This window comes from Pollicipes pollicipes, unplaced genomic scaffold, assembly GCF_011947565.3.
Source record: "Pollicipes pollicipes isolate AB1234 unplaced genomic scaffold, Ppol_2.1 Scaffold_6686;HRSCAF=7923_pilon_pilon_pilon, whole genome shotgun sequence".
In the NCBI taxonomy this organism is placed as follows: domain Eukaryota; kingdom Metazoa; phylum Arthropoda; class Thecostraca; order Pollicipedomorpha; family Pollicipedidae; genus Pollicipes; species Pollicipes pollicipes.
The window spans coordinates 34,208,861-34,226,114 of NW_023596921.1; the positions used below are offsets into that span (position 1 = coordinate 34,208,861).

Here is a 17,254-nt window from a genome sequence, read left to right on the forward strand (position 1 = left end):
CTCGCCGAGGTCCCCGAGTGTCACGCAGCTCCGAGGACGCCCCGCTGAACAGGTCACAGTGGCGGCACGGCAGGCGGCATCGACCACCTTCTTCCCCCCCTCCCAGGTTCATCCTGAAGAGGGGGGGGGGGCGCGCTGCGATGTCGTCAGTTGAGTATCGCCGACCCATCCAGCGCGTACCAATGCGGGGTGTCGCAATGAAACAGCTGGAAGGTGATAGACATGCAATGTCTGCAGCCATGCAGTATACACCCAGAGTTCAACACGGGAAAATTCAGACAGCTTGGCGTCGCACACTTCGCACCCAAGCCTTTGGGGAACCAGCGATATCTCAAAGGCTAATGACCCATTTCTGACCGCAGTGGAACAACTGCTTCAGCGCAAGGCCCCAACGGTAGCCAGCCGCGGGGCTCGTGACGCCCGGGGAGGACGTGTCCTCATCGCCCATCCCCAGGCCCAGACCGCCGGCGGGGTGCATCGGCGACGTCATGGTTCGGGCGGGGCCGTACGGTACCGCCGCGACCCACAACCAGCCCCATCCGCCGGCCAGCGGCCGTGGGAGAAATGCCGACGGTTTTCCGACGGAGCTCGGCGGTCGTTACATCTAACGCGGCGCGAGCTGCACGAGACGGGGTCCCGGCCAGCCCGTTCGTCGGCCGTTATGGAGATTCGTCGGCCACTCAGCCTGTCACGAAGGCTTTGTAGTCGGGTGTATGTGGGAGAGAATGGGCCACAGGTTTTCACTCACGCCTTGCCGGGGTACACGGCATTCGTTCCGCTTTGATGCTTTTCACCAAAGCAGGAGGATCGCAGGAGGCTTTCGAAAAGCGTCGGGGCGTCCAGTCGCCTATTTTAACGTGCATAAGCCACTCGAGTTCTTCAACCTGTTTGCTTTAGTTCAGAGTGCAGGGCAAAGGTCGCGCCGCCACGGCGTACTTACAAAATACGCTTGGAACATCCATATTTTACACGGCGCGAAATAACCACAGCAGCCGAACCGCCGTTAAAAATCCAAATCGTCATCAGCCATGTGTTAAGACATGTCCTGTGCGCAGATAATTTAGGTCATTGGCGACGTAATGAAAAGAATACCCGAAAAACGCACGCCGTGCAGCAGATCTTTTCCAAACGCGCCAGAGATGACCGCTGTGTGAGGTTCACTCCTGCCTTCGGAGCACACCGTGCCATTCTGAGTATACATGGGCCCGTCAATAGCCACAATTTACCGCAGCCCTAACCAAAACACCAAAATCACTTGGAACATCTGAACACACGCGTACGGATCGAGACTGACCAAACAGAAGACGCCCTGCTTACGCTGAACGGATGGAACAAATGCAGCACCCACAGCGACACAGCTCCAGGCCGCACGAACACACAGAGGCCCACAGGAAGCGGGCAACAGCCCTGAGCAGCACGCTGGACTAGGACTGGCACCACGCAACACCACAGTCGATAAGACGGGAAAAGACGACACAGTGAAGTGATGCCCGGCTGCCGCTGAACTCCCAGCGGCGGGCGAGACGTAAGCGACATAGGAGATTCGGCCGCTGTTTGATTACCGCCGCGGAGCATGGAGACAGGGACAGACCACAGCGCGCGCGCGGGAGGCCGCGAGGGTCGGCGCGGGCGAGGCACTTACTTGTCCTGCTGCCTGTCAGCGTGTGTGTGGAGCCCGTTCTGGAGTTCCGTCCACTGTGAACACACAGAGCACGAAAAAGGTCAGACGACAGGCCGGGTGGCGGGTCAGGGCGCAGGCCAATCACGGTCAGGTCACGGGTCGGGGAGCGCTCACGGGCTGGAGCTGGGGTTCTGTTGCAGATCGGGTCACAGGACGGTCAACACGGCAGGCCATTCATGACGCTCCACGACGGGCTATAGATGCGGGGACAGATTGCGGGGACAGAGTGCCGTACAGTGCGGCTCAAAGAGCAGGTCACCGCACAGATCACAGGCCGGGATACAGGACAGGTGAGAGATCAGACAGATCATTTCACGGGGCCGGTCACAGGTTGGTGTCAAGGCAGTGATCCGAAATCGCATGCGAACCACTCCAGCAAAATAACCTACGATCTGGTCGCGTGACCGGAGACCGGTCGGGGGCTGTAACGCCAGCCCCGCCGTGACAACGTTCAATCAGCAGCGATAGGCATCGGGCCGTAAGTCACAAGAAAATGAGAGCCGGCTAGGATTTTAAATACCGACGCCTACGTATGGGGAAAGTTTTGGAGAGCCACAGCCAGCGGGACGTGAAGATTTCGGTGGCATTTTTCGCAAAACATGCAGCCGAACAAACGCCTTGCTAATGGCACACAGATTACGGGGATTTACACTAATGCCGCTAATTTAATCCGAAGAACAAATTAAGGCAAATCACGACAAGTTACAATGTGGGTCAAACTGCACGAGGCGGGAGAAAACCATTTAGTCGACACTGCGGCCCCGGGAAAGCTGGACCAACGAGCGAACAGTAGAGCGATTACCCTTTTATCGCGTCCAAACGCTATCTCCTGCACTCATTTCGCTGGCTGGCAGACAGGCGTGTCCAGTTGTGACACAATCGGTGCATCTCTTTCAGCAGTTCACGAGGAGCGATGGGAAGGGGGGTGAGGAAAGTGGGAGGCACGGAAGTTATCACCCGCTCGCGGCGATGTTAGACAGGATGTTGTTGCCCCCACCATGAGATCGCAAACCACGCGCCGGCCGCGGACGACCGTTGATTGTTCTGCGATAATTTGGCACAGTTCGACCAAGGAGGGACGTGCAATGTACCGGCCCGCCGACAGCTGGGAACGGGGAATAAGAAGTCCGAGCGTGAGCCTAAGCCGGAGCTGAGGCCGACAAAAGGCACGAGCCGGGAAACGAAACAGGCGCGCGGAGACCGGAAACTGAACCCCATGCCCAAGCCGGAACGAGAGCCTGAGCCACGAGAGCCATCAGGCGGGAGCCAGGAGCTGAGATCGCGAGGACAGCAGCCATTGGTCGGTGGCAGACCGCACTGGCCGGAGCGGAGCAGTCGGTGGCGGGAGACCTTGGCTCGAGCATGGTGAGACTGACAGTCCGCGGTCGGGAGGCGGGATGGCGCCGGGAGCAGGGGCGCGGACGAACGGACAGGAAGTGTTGAGTAGCCGGTCAGAGGGGGCGGGGGTGGGGGCGGGGACCGGGGTCGGAATCGGATCGGATCGGATCGGATCGGATCGGATCGGATCGGGACCGGGACCGGGATCGGGATCGGGATCGGGATCGGGATCGGGATCGGGATCGGGATCGGGATCGGGATCGGGATCGGGATCGGGATCGGGATCGGGATCGGGATCGGGATCGGGAACGGGACCGGGACCGGGATCGGGATCGGGATCGGGATCGGGATCGGGACCGGGACCGGGATCGGGACCGGGACCGGGACCGGGACCGGGATCGGGATCGGGATCGGGATCGGGACCGGCACGCAGAACGCTCCGCTTTCAGCGGGACCACCAGCTGTCTGTCGGCTTGCGGCAGCGGGATCTGACGACGTTTCGTCGCTCATTATCGGTACAGAAGGAACTCTGACGTCATCACAAATGGGCCGTGGAACCGTGGCCACGGCCCATTACCCCGAACATGCATAGCGGATTAGCACCTGGCGAAAGCATTTCACCTATCTGCGATACCTTAAACTTAACTGCCCAAATTGCATAGGCTACCACATGTTTCGCTAGGTTGTAAATTACGCCACGGCCCAAACTCCCTAGTTATGCAGCTCGGCCCAGTTTTACGCAATACCTACAGACACTTATTTCATGGGCAGTTTGCGTCACGCAGCCATTTCAGTTTTGAGCACATGTGCAATACCAATTGCATGCCTAAAGAAAACAAAGATACCACATCACAAACCATTGCATTGTGTTCGTAACCATCAGATACAACTTCACTTTCGTCGTTTAAATCAAAGCTACCATCTCGCAACAATCCGTAGCAATGTAATCAAATCTTCTGGTCCCATCCTACGTAGCGAATGGTCGGAAGTTCCCTTGACATATACCTTTCGTAATTGTGTTGGAAGTTAACGCATTACTTTTCAGCTTCCCAATGGGAATATCATCGGATATGCCGATTGTCAAGACGAGAGAAACGTTGAAAACATCAACATACGCACTCCGAAAGAAATACCGGTAAATTTGGCTCAGAAAATAAAACTTTTCGACGGAAGCGGTTGCCTTCCGTCATTCGGTCGGGAACGCCGGCTCGCACATCCGGCACGAGCCGACCGCAGTCCGCCTCCGGCGGCCAGACGGCGTCCGGCGAATTAATTGTGCCAGCACGTGGCGGCGCGCGCCGCGCCACTGTTCGTCGCAGGTGCGCCGCGGCCGTGGACGGCCCCACGCGCGGCGCGCGGACCCGTTCTCACACTAGACAGTGGACGGCCTATTTCGGCTACGTGTCCCCATACCGGGCGGTAGTCCAGGCGCGGAGCGAGGCGGAGGGCGCGGGGCACATCGCGGACCGGGCGCAGGTACTCACGGACCACGGGCACGGCACTCACGGGCCACGGGCGCGGGCACTCACGGACCACGGGCGCGGGCACTCACGGATCATGGACACAGCACTCACGGACCACGGACGCATCACTCATAGACCCAGGCACGGCACTCACGGACCACGGACGCAGTACTCACGGACCACGGGCCCGGCACTGACGAACCATGGACCCAGCACTCATGGACCACGAGCACTCGCGGATCATGGACCCGGTACTCAGGGACCACGGGCACGGCACTCACGGACCACAAACACTCACGGATCACGGACTACACGGCGGGACAGCCAAAGACCAATGGCCGGAGTCGGAGGCACCCGCACCATGGAATACCGGCCGGATGTCGGCACTCTATAACAAAGGACCGCGTGCTCACGGACCGGGGCCCGGGCAATGCTGCCTCAACATTGCCCCTCGCGGCCCACGCATCGGACAGGGACTGGCGGAGCATGCGCTGGGAACCTACGCACCGGGGACTCACGGGCCGGAGCTCACCGACCGGAACTCACCGACCGGAACTCACGCACCGGGAACTCACCGACCGGAACTCACGCACCGAGAACTCACCGACCGGAACTCACACATCGGGAACTCACTGACCGGAGACTCATGGCACAGGAACTTACAGACCAGGGGTGAGTGATGACGTACTATGGATAGCGCGCGTCACCCACCGGCGGGGTTTGTGATGATCGCTGTGATCGCCTGACTTGACCTGAACTGTTCCACATCAGCGGTGTGGTGGGACCGTCCATGGGCGTGGCAGGCGGTGTGTTGCCGGAGTAGATGTATAGAAGAACACGTATAGGAGTAGATGTATAGGCTTCTCGACACAGCTGATCAGCGAGTTGCCTCTACCACGAACAGTATCGAGCTGTGCCGCTATAATCTTTGATATTTTGCTAGCAAAGCCAGCTCCTATAACGGTCGTCCCAGAACGGATGCCAAACTCCAGACAACTCAGTTCGGAAGCAGCGGCGGGTCCTGGATGCCGGGGCGGCGGAGGGCACAAACCACGGCCCGGCAGACGTCCGATGCGCGGCAGCCGGCACCAGCCATGAGTTGGGGACCATACCACTGGGCACGCGCGGCTGGCGTGTCCGTATTCCAGGCAGGACTCGGGTGCCCCTCGCGCGTGGCCGTGCGTTAGTTGAGCGGTCCTCTCTACAGACCGAGCGGTCGTCGAACGCGCCGCCCGCCCGGCGTCATCGGAGCCGCAGTGTTCTCGGCGCGCTGTCGGAGGCCGCCGCCGGCGCGCGGGCAGCTTGTTTAGTGCTGGCAGTGCGTCCGCCAAGCAGCGCGCGGCTCGAAAACAAACTCGCCATCAACTTGGCCCAGAAACCGGCGCAAGGTGACGCCGTCGGCCGGCGAGCGCACCGACCTGGCCGCCGTGTTGTTTTAGCCGAACCGAAAACATGGAGCCGTCGAACGAACGCGTTTTTTCGGCCGGGCCAGCGCTCGGAGCGACGCGGCGAAAACACGCCCGTCGGCGGGGTTTGTGATGATTCCTACGGCTGCCTGACCTGACCTGACCTGACCCACATCTGCGGTGTGGCGGCACCCTCCGTGGGCGTGGCAGCCGGTACGTGGGCAGTCGGGCAAACCCACTTCTGACCTAGTGGGGCCATACTTCTGTTCGCGCGCTATTGGCGTACACGGATACACTAAAGATGAAGATCACTCTACCAGTCTTCAGTGATACCGTTCAACCTTCTTAAAAAAGAGCGCAGCCACTCTCAGCGACGGGCGTCAGCACATTCCCTTTACGATCACCTTTGTAGACATTGGAGGATTACGTGTCACCTCCAACATACGACACGCGCGGACTCGAGACACCTTCGGCATGCGGCTTACAGCACGCAGCACGACGGCGGCCAGCTGCCACAACAGACGTCATGCCACGGTGTTATTCCTAGTCCGCGATGCGTCTCTGGGACATCAAACTCCCAGGTCTCTCACAGACAGCCGTGTCCGTCGTTTGCGTTCAGTTGTTTATGGTGCCAGCCGACCGCGTTTGGCAGCCACCCGCGGCAGCTCCCGCCGTCTGGCAGCATTGGGTGGCGCCATCGCCTCTCTGGAAGCCATCGGCAGTCGTGACTGGTTCAGCAGTCTAACACGCCCCGGCAGTCACGCACCCGAGTCTGACGGCTCTGCACAGCGCCGAATGGCTGCCAGACGGCTGCCGCAGCTCGTTTGCCGCGTTGGGGAAAACCTGCTTCCTCCAGCCAAGATGCCCAGGTGTTTAGCGTTGGGACATCACTATGTGACCTTGGCCGAGCCTGAAGGCGGTGGATCTCTAGGGAACTCCAACACTGAATGACCCGCCTAATCCAGTCTGGGCGCGACCCCGACAGGTTTGGACACCAGGCGACCTGTCCCTGCCTGCGTCAGTTAGATGATGCCGTTTAATCCGCCGTCGGCCCCCTGGCTTCTCGCCCCAGTCCGGGTCGCGCCGGCGCCGCGCCGTCCGGCCACGGTCGCCGACCTCTGGCGAGCTGTCACTGACTCGGGCGTGACGGGGTCGGCTGCAGCTGTGTCTCTGGCGTGCATGACAGGGCCCGGCTGCGCCACCGGCAGTCACGCGCGCGACGAGTGGCGGCTGTGGCCGCTCCGGCCGCCCTGCCGCCCCGATGCAGCGTCAATGGTAAGGGCGCACGAGCCGGCTTTTAGATGGCCCGAACAGCAGCAATGTGTGGGATTAGGACGCTGTGATTAACATAAACGAATGCAAGTAGCATTGCCACACAAGCCGCAACCTCCACTCTTGGTAATCCCGAGACTTTTTAACTGCAAGGGCTACGAGCATTTGCCGACATTTATCCTGCCCGTCCAGAAAATCCTCCGCCAGCGACGAGTACCGTTACTTCCAGTCAGTGGCAACCAACAACCAAACGTCACGCGTTTACGCCACCGGCGGCAGCGGTGTGCGAAGCCGGCTCATCCCAGAAGAGTGCGTTACAACGCTGCACGCCAATGCCGCGCGGAAGACCGGTAAACAAGTGGTTATTGCGGTGTCGGCGGTCCAAAGCCCGCACCAAGCACGGGGCCACGGGTCGGCGGCTCCTCACCGCAGGGTCTCACGCAGTCTCGAGTTACACGCGCTCTCGGGGCCCGCCGCACCGGAGGAGGCGAGTGAAACTGTACTCCGACGCGGCGCCCGGAAGTTCCCGGAGTGCGAGGCCTCGTCGGATCGGACCGGGCGGACCGAGCTGAGCTGAGCTGAGCTGAGCTGAGCTAAGCTGGGCTGGGACAGCACGGGCCGGCGGGCGGTATCCAGAATATGGTGCGCGACGCGCCAGGCCGCGCCGAAAACCTATTAAGAGCCTCTCCAACGCCCCGTTACGGCGTCTACTACGCGACATTGATTTGTTTATTTCTGATAATGGCTGTGACTTACGACGTGGTGGATATTACGAAAGCGGTGCCGGGACTGCCTGCCGACACTCATCAGGTCATCGGCTGTAATACGGTGTAGGCGAGGCCTCTGTTGGGTAACCGGGATGGCTGGAGGTGATAGGGCAGCGCGGCGAGCAGGCCGCAGGCTGGAGCGAAACACAGCGAAACGAGCGCCAGTCCAGCGCCAGCAGCGCCTCCCGGGCAGCTGGCGGATGCCAGTGACGTGGGAGACGCGCGTGTCCCCATCCAAAGCACGTCTCGGTGGGAGCACACAGTGCGGCAGCTCCACCTTTAAAGCCTCCCTGACCACTTCACGCTGAGCCCAACACAGCATCTCGCATCCCTTCCGTTCCCCGGGAACGCGGTGTGAAGCTCGGCGGGCACCGTCCGGCAACCTCTCCTCCGATCACCCACCTGACGAGGCTGCGTCGGGAGCCGTTCTGCGTGCCCTTCGCGGGCGTCACGCCCTCGTACAGCCGACTCTTGACCTCGCGCCGCGGCCGCGTCTTTTCCTCGTTCTTGTTCTGCTCGATGCGGCTCATGACCGCGTCCCAGCGACCCTTGGGCTGCGCGCGCTGCTGGCGCCGCCCCTCGGGCGCCGGCGTCGGTGCCTCCAGCATGGAGCGCAGCTTGCTCTGTACGTTCCGGCGCGGCAGAGGGTGGTTCATCTTGATCGGGTCCTTTTTGACGGGCAGCTCGCGCGCGCGCACCACGTGGCTGGGGATGGGGTCGCGGCGGCGGCGGGCGACGGGCTGCTCCGGCGCCGCCGCCGCGCCGGACGGCGTGGGCGAGGCCGGCAGAGCGGGGGCGGCGGCGCCGGCCGGCGACGACTGCTCCTCGGCCGGAGTCTCCAGCACCGGCGACAGCGTGGTCTCCTCCGTCTCCGCGATCGCCTCGATCTGCCGGACGGCGGTACGGTCAGACAAACAACGCGCGGACACGACGCAGGCACAACGCGGCGAGCAGTGTTCCGGTGACACCGTGAGAATGGGAGCCCTGCCGCCGCCGGAATCCGCCCCGGCCGCATTGCGCCTTGTCGTTACATAACCGCGCTCGCGTGCACCCGCCGTCCCGCTCCCGTGCGGCACTTCTGAACCTCTGCAGCGCACAAGACGAGTTGATTGACGTGGCCAGTGACAGACTGACGTGGTCAGTGGTCAGTGACAGCTTAACGTGGTCAGTGGTCAGTGACAGATTGGCGTGGCCAGTGACAGACTGACGTGGTCAGTGACAGACTGACGTGGTCAGTGGTCAGTGACAGATTGACGTGGCCAGTGACAGACTGACGTGGTCGGTGACAGATTGACGTGGCCAGTGACAGACTGACGTGGTCAGTGACAGACTGACGTGGTCAGTGACAGCTCGGAGAACAGTTTGCGCCGTGCCATTCTCAGAAGAACCTCAGAGGCGGGCATCACCTCTCTTTAAAGCCCGGACAAGCCGCCAAAGTTTAAAAACCGCCGCGGGCGCCGAACGTGGAGACGGTTGCGTGATCAGACTATGTCGGGCCGATGCCAGGCTCGGGTCCGATTCCGTGATCAGCTGGGTGTATCAATGTCAGATCGGGTGATCACCTGACCTACCTCGCGTCAGATCAATTGATCATCTGTCCGAATACAGGATTCGGTGCTTAGCTAAGTCCAGAAACCGAGCAAGTTCCTGTCGGTTATACTCAGCGAGCAACTGACTCTCGTTCACACTCCGTGTTCATCTGAGCAGCTTAGGTTAACTGTAAGTCAACAGAGTGTCTAGCACCCAACTCAAATGACCGGCACGAAAGGCTCCATATCGAGGGAACTGATCGGCTCTGATATCACGCTGACTGAAGAGACCGATTTGGCTGCCTCTGAAGTCATGCTGAGCATATGGGCTGACTCCTAGATCCTACTGAGAGTCACCTCTCGGATAACACCAATCATTCTGAGTCAACTGACTTATCATGATAACAAGCTTTTCGTTAACTACAGGCATTAAGTTGAATTAGTTGAGCTACCCAGGGTGCCCCACCAAGCGTCAGGGCTGGCCGATTCAGGCCCCCAGCCCCGAACCTCCCCTCCCCCACCCCCACTCAGTCAGAGTTGGCCGACTCAGAACGTCCCCAACCCAGAGTCAGAGCTGCCCGACTCGGAGTGTCCCAGCGCGAGTTCACTGACCGGCTCGCGGTCGGGCTCGGCCGAGCGGCGCGACTCGGCGTCCGAGTAGACGCCGCTTGACTCCATGTCGTCGGTGAGCCGGTGCTCGGCCTCGCTCTCGGTGCCGGCGGCGCCCTCGCTGCAGAAGTCCGAGTCGGTGAGTACGTCCAGCCGGGGCGGCGGCCGCGCCGGGTCCTCGCTTGGCGTGCCTGGCGACGGGGGAAGCGGCGGTCAGAGCGGGTCGGAGCGGGTCGCACGACGAGTGGCAGTGGCAAGGAAGATGTGTCACCTGTGTAAGGTCAAGTAGGTCGGATCAAAGGTGTCGGCGAAACAGGATATTCCTGAGCACACAGGTCAGCGACGGCGGGTGGGTTGAAACACACAGATCAGGCGCGTAATGTTGCTTCCGGAATGCAAGCTCGTTGTGCATTTTAAGGCCGTGTTGAGGAGGGTCATGCCAAAGTCAGACCAGCCAACCGACTTCCGCTAGCGTGCACCGAAATATCGTAGCCATTTCGCATACATACGCCTTCTTTGCGACCGAGGCTCGTTTCTCAGCGTCCGCGCCAAGCGGGCGGCCGGCCGGGGTCGAAGGGCAGACCACTCAGACAGTAACGTCACCACAGTATGCACCACCTCAGCCGGCCGCGTGCCAAACGGCCGACCACAATCGCACGTGGGCGGCACTAAATCGCGGTCAGCTGGGCCGAGCGCCAATCTAAGGCATCAGCACTCAAGCAGCCCAGACAAGGACACGGCCACCGCCTGGGCGGCAGCAATCGGGGTGACTGGCGACGTATGAATCTCCGGACTGGGGAGCACGCTTGCGCTGGTCACACTTTCTGCAGGACACGTATAGACTTTGCTGAGTGTTCGGCAGGGTAGTAATGAATCTTTCGAGCAGGCTGTTTACTCGTTTTCTTTTCGCTACAACTGTTTTCGCGCCGTGGACTGAGTTTGGCAGCATTGAAAACATTGAGCGCACTTCCAGAAGTGCATTTTAACTTCCACTTGTCAAGGCTGCCCATAGCACAAACATAATCCAGCTCCTCGGAACTTTGGTCCAAACACCAAACTTGCACGCGCCGCTGACAACGCGTCTTTTCAATGCGGTCGCGGAGCGTCCCAATGCGGTCAGCTGCCGCCGCCAGCAGCCGGCAGCCCGGCCGGCAGCGGCACCGGAACCGATTCGACCGCGATTCGGCCGGCTTGGAGCGACACAGGCGCGTCGTGACCGCCCACGGCTCGAAAGCGGCGCTCCCAGTCATCGCCGCACTGTCCGGGCGCCGCGCGGCCTTTGTACCGGCGCCCCTGGATTGTGCGGCGGCGGCGGCGGTGCGACGCTACTGATTGCGTGCTCCGCCGGCTGTGTCCCCAAACGGAGCGTGTTGTCGCGACCGCCAGACCCGAACGGCGCCACCGCTCCCCGGCCGCGCCGTGCGGCACCGGCAGACACAAAACAAGCTTGCCTTCCTCCAGGTACCGGTTCCGAGCGTGAAGGTCGTTTCTGTGACGGCAGCTTTTCTCGCAAAATTAGTGATATCATCGCTGGTTAGCGGTTCCTTTTTGTGCTTGCAGTCGAAAGGACCCCGAGATAGCACCAGAGTAGGATGGCTGGGTCACTTACGTTTCGCATTGGAATCTGGACGCACTACATACGGGTAACGCCAACGAAACATCGCACCTACTGGCACGATTGCATCACTGAAGAGATAGGCAAGTCGCAACATCTCGAGCCTGGCAAAACCTTTGCCATCATAGATGACCTCATGATAATCCGCAGCCTCACCCGGCCCTCGAACACACACTCGTCATTCGAACGAACCGCTGCAAACATTGATTGCTTGGCTTCGTCACATCGCCGAACCTTGTCTAGACCTTCTCAGAGGAGGATTATTTACCCCCAGACCCAAACAGGCCGGGCTTTAGTTCGAGCTTCACGCCCCGCGATGATGTCAGGAAAACCCCAGAGAGCGAGGCTCACGCGGTCACGCCACACAGAGAAGTGTCCGCGCCACCAAAGTGCGTCCCATCCGGTATAGCTTGGCACAACTGTCAAAAATAGGCGGCCGCCCAACGGACGGAGCGCGCCTCACGGCCACAAACGTGACAGCTCAACACATGACAGTCAGCTCCACACCTGACAGTCAGCTCCACACAAAACAGCTCCATACATGCATTCGCTTCACACCCAGCAGGCAGCTCTACACCTGACAGTCAGCTCCACACCTGACAGTCAGCTCCATACCAGACAGTCAGCTCCACAGCAAACAGTCACTTCCACACCTGACCGACAGCTCCACTTCTGACAGTCAGCTCCATACCAGACAGTCAGCTCCATACCAGACAGTCAGCTCCACACCTGACAGTCAGCTCCACGCCTGACAGTCAGCCCCACACCTGACAGTCAACTCCACACCCGACAGCTCCACAGCTGGCCGGCAGCTCCACTCCTGACAGTCAGCTCCATACCTGACAGTCAGCTCCACACCTGACCGACAGCTCCACACCTGAAAGTCAGCTCCGCATCTGACAGCCAGCTCCATACCTGACCGACAGCTCCACTCCTGACAGTCAGCTCCACACCTGACCGGCAGCTCCGCTCCTGACAGTCAGCTCCGCACCTGACCGACAGCTCCACTCCTGGCAGTCAGCTCCACACTTGACAGTCAGCTCCACACCTAACCGATAGCTCCACACCTGACAGTCAGCTCCACATCTGACAGTCGGCTCCATACCAGACAGTCAGCTCCACACCTGACAGTCAGCTCCACACTTGACAGTCAGCTCCATACCAGACAGACAGCTCCATACCAGACAGTCGGCTCCACACCTGACAGTCATCTCCACACCTGACAGTTAGCTCCGCACCTGACAGACAGCCCTGCGCCTTTGTTATCGGGCCCGGGACACCAGGTGCGCCAGGTGATCAGCTGTTGACCGTCACGCGGCCCCGCTCCGCCGCACCCCTGCCCGGGCGGTCTCTGTATCGATCGCGACAGGTGAGCCGGCCAGTGCAGGGAGCAAAACTGGGCCAAACATGGGGACGAACGCGACGGCGAGCCGGGTGGATCCGTGACGGCCACCCCGCTTCTTTCACGTGGAATTTCATCGAACTTGTCCACGCACAGGCGGAAACGGATTTGTCGTTATCCACGATCTGCTCCCATTTGCGCCACGGATAGGCAGATGCGGACGAAAACGAACACTTCTGTATGGTACGGCGAGTGCATTGGGGGGTTGATAAGAGAGCACGGGACACCAATCGCATAATCGCTTTATTGTGTGGTTTCGCAGCTTGACAGGATGGGCGCACGACCATAGACGTGGGAACATACAGGGAGCGTGGCTCAAGGCCGGTTTGATTCGTTGTGTTCACTACCTTAATCTCTAGAATCAATTTTCCGTCGCGAGCGGGCACGGGCTGAACATTTTCTGGTCGTCGGTAACCGCGCCCACGCGTGGTTGCGAGTCCTGTGTGGTAAGACCGCGCCAGCGTAACACACAACACACACGGCAGTGAACGAGCATTGATCTACTCGAACCACCTGTGATGTCGCAACCAATCAGCGCTGCTTTGAGCGGTCCTCGTCAGAACGACACGATCGCTGCGAGGACCGAGCGTCGCGCCTCCATAGACATCTCCGCCCTGCTCTAAATCTTCGCACGCCAGCGGACGTATTCAGCGCACCATGTCTCCGTCCGCGTCCCAACGGGCATAGATCACTCGGCCGTCACTGGTGCGGGGCGCCGGCGGATCGGACCGGCTCCGGGGCCGGGCGCCGGCGGATCGGGCCAGCTCCGGGGCCGGGTGATGGCGGATCGGACCGGTTCCGTGGCCGGGAGACGGCGGATCGGACCGGCTCCCGTGGCCGGGTGACGGTGAATCGGACCGGCTCCGGGGACGGGTGCCGGTGGATCGAACCGGCTCCGGGGTCGGGTGCCGGTGGATCGGACCGGCTCCGGGGTCGGGTGCCGGTGGATCGGACCGGCTCCGGGGTCGGGCGCCGGCGGATCGGACCGACTCCGTGGCCGAGCGCCGGCGGATCGGACCGGCTCCGGGGTCGGGCGCCGGCGGATCGGACCGGCTCCGTGGCCGGGTGCCAGCGGATCGGGCCAGCTCCGTGGCCGGGTGACGGCGGATCAGACCGGCTCCGTGGCCGGGTGATGGCGGATCGGAGCGGCTCCGTGGCCGGGCGCCGTTGGATCGGACCAGCTCCGGGGCCGGGTCCTCGTCGTCCGGCGAAGGTTGCCGCCAGACGGCCGTAACCACGCCCGGAGATTGGCGCGCGCCCGTGCTGCGCCGCTGAGCAGGGCCACACCCTCGGCGCCCCCGGCTGGCCGGTCCGGTGCGGCTCGGCACGGTAACACAGGGCCCGACGAAGCGAGGACGTCGCGCTGGTGGTGTGCTCAGGTCTTGGGGACATGTTTCCGCGCGAACTGCAGCCCCCTGTCGTGCAGTGTACTAGCCACGTCAATCGTCGTCTCCTGCACACCTGTTTCAACCGCCGTTCCCTACATTTCAGTCAGCCTCTGCTGTTCCCTTCACCCTCACATCAGCGCTGCTGAACACAACGCCTCGCACCAGGTACCGCCATTCTTAACAATCCCACGTCTGTTGTCCTCCGCACTCCGGACCAGCTGATGATTCTTCGCACCCATGATCGGGTGTCGCCTCCCACCGAGCACCCATCGGCTTCTCTCGCACGGGTCGCGCCGCCCGCAACAGAGGAGACACCGGCGGCGTGCTGTCGGTGTCCGAAGGCCCCGCCCTGCCCCGCCGCGATTGAGGCCAATTACACGCACACCTGGCCCGTCATTATTGTTGTCGGACAATGACACCGGCGTGCGGAAAACGGAATAACGGAGCACGGCCGCTGGTGAGCCGAGAATAGTCGGCGTACCGACCACGCTGAAGCTGCGTGCCGAATGGCATGAGTCCTTTTCGCGTTCGATGCTGAGGATCTCGTGAAGCGCAGAAACCGCAAAGGAACGTTTCAAGCGATTCCACGAGTCTTCTTTGAACAGCATGGCGGCTGAGAGCCGTGCTGCGTCTCAAGGCGTAGCCAATGAGAAATGCCGGCCACGGCCACTTGACCGTCTTCTCCGCGGTCTCGGATCGATCGTCTTCGGGTGGTCCATGGGCCGTTCTGATTTTCCAGTAATAGTCCGATCGTTGGCAGATATCCAAGCGGCTGGCCGCCCATCTCGGACGGCCAGGAGAAAGATCCGATGCCTCCCTGATAGAGGCAAATGTCCTGCGCATCCGCGACACAAGCGCCCATTGAAGTCGGCGGCCAGCAAATCACGTCCGATACGCGAGAGGCGAACAGAAGGGGCCCTGTGCGAGGCCCAGCGCGCTGTGCCATTCACCGTGCGACTGGCGCCGCGCTGCCAGCTGCCGGCCCCTAATGGGCAGCATTGTGCGGCGCGTGGCACCGCCACTGAGGCGAAGTCTCGGCCGGCGCGCACAGACTCCGAGCGTGGCCGCCGCGCGAGGCCGGCCGGCGGAGACGACCGCGATCTGCGGCGCTGGTCGCGATGCCAAACTGAGTTCAGCGAAGCGATCAGCGTACCTCGTCCACAACGGAAGGCGCAAGCAGTTCCACGACGCGAGGTCGGTGAGTTTGCCTCTAGTCGACGCGCAAAAGTCTTGAACTATCGACGTCTCTTCCCGTAAGAGGCTGTGTCCCGCGGGTGTATGGTTTCACCCGTCTTGAGTGTGTGGATGTACATGGGTGCACATGGGTGTACAGTGATGCAACCAGTTGGTCCACTGAGCGCCGTGGGCGCACATGGTGGAGTAATATCGCTGCAATTATCGATCACATCCTTAAGCAGCTCTTATAAGAGCCAACGATCTCGTTTCGAAACGACTGATAGATTGCCACAGGCTGATTATTTGACCACTTGATTTTGCTCCACCCGCTGGCGCCATTGGGCACGGCCACATTCGGCGCAGCAGGGTAACCGCACCGCGCACCGCACTGCGCACGGCATGTGCTGGAGCACGTAAGGTGCTCCGTGCCGGAACGTGACGTATCTGCAGAAGATATGACCCCGCTTACAGCGGCACCGTGTTCATTTGAACAAGCAGTTACGGTTTGTTGGGGTTGGGCGGTTAGCTTTGATCAGGGTGATAGTGAGTTTTCAGGATTCTTTCGATCCTTTAGTGACGTCTTTAGATGTGAGCAACCAACCTAAGGACACGTGTATAAGCTTGCAAAATATTCTAGTGTATTCAAAATATTCCAGTAGCATCAACATTAATAGGACGATAGTAATAACCTTATTCTTTGTGGAAAAAAACAAGAGAATGGGGAGGTAGATGCGTTGATATTTCGGCAACATGCCTTTATCGAAACAAATATCAGTTTCGACTACTAATATTTGTTTCGACAAAGGTATGTTGCCGAAATATCACAGCATCTATCTCTCCATTCTTCGGGTTTTTCTAAGAGGAATACAGCTACTTCAACTGTCTTATCTACGTGCATATTTGTCGCAAATGCATTAAACAACTTAGGCAATTACCAATATTAAATTTGAATGTGTTAACTATATGACTTCGTATTTGTCATCGGAAATACCAGGTTAACTCTGATCTCGTTCTGGTAGAACTACACGTCTGTGTTCCAATGGATCTAAATTCCTGGGATGACTCTAGTGCGGATGCTGAGGCGGACGCAAACGAACACATCCAGCCATAATTGCGTCTTGCATAACGCACGATCGTGCGGTCTACGGCACGAGTGTAATTGCCGGTCCTGGAACCTCACGTAAACAAAGTAGCTGAAAGGTCACTGGAGGGGGACATCGACACAAAACACGGTTCACCGGCGGTGGAGACGGCACGTGATCAGTGGGATCAGGAAACCTGCACATCCAGCACTCCGGCTGCATATCCATTTGGCACCGCCGCTCGCGGCATCACCCCAATCTGTTCGTGTGGACGTCTGTGCACGCCGCTGGCGGAGCTGGCGCCTCCGAGCGGGGCGCTGCTCGGTACTGCGGGGCGCTGCGGGGCGCTGAGGGGCGCTGTTTGGTGCTGAGGGATACTGCTCGATGCTGAGGGGCGCTGAGGGGTGTTGCCTGGTGCTGAGGGGTGCTGCTCGGCGCTGAGGGGCGTTGCTCGGTGCTGCAGGGCGCTGCTCGGTGCTGCGGGGCGCTGCTTGGTGCTGGGGAGCTGCTCGGTGCTGAGGGGCGT

The 17,254-nt window shown here is 60.4% G+C and overlaps 1 protein-coding gene across 1 annotated transcript in view; it reads right to left on the reverse strand.

Annotated features, from left to right (window-relative positions):
* The window catches only part of LOC119108217 (protein piccolo), a 28,382-nt gene that overhangs the window by 555 nt on the left and 10,573 nt on the right, over positions 1–17,254 (reverse strand). The window contains exons 5-7 of the mRNA XM_037231800.1: positions 10,069–10,256; positions 8,737–8,814; positions 8,330–8,493 (exon numbers count right to left, since the gene is read on the reverse strand). Of these exons, the coding sequence (XP_037087695.1) occupies positions 8,330–8,493; positions 8,737–8,814; positions 10,069–10,256 (430 nt within the window). The remainder of the gene's footprint in view (positions 1–8,329; positions 8,494–8,736; positions 8,815–10,068; positions 10,257–17,254) is intronic.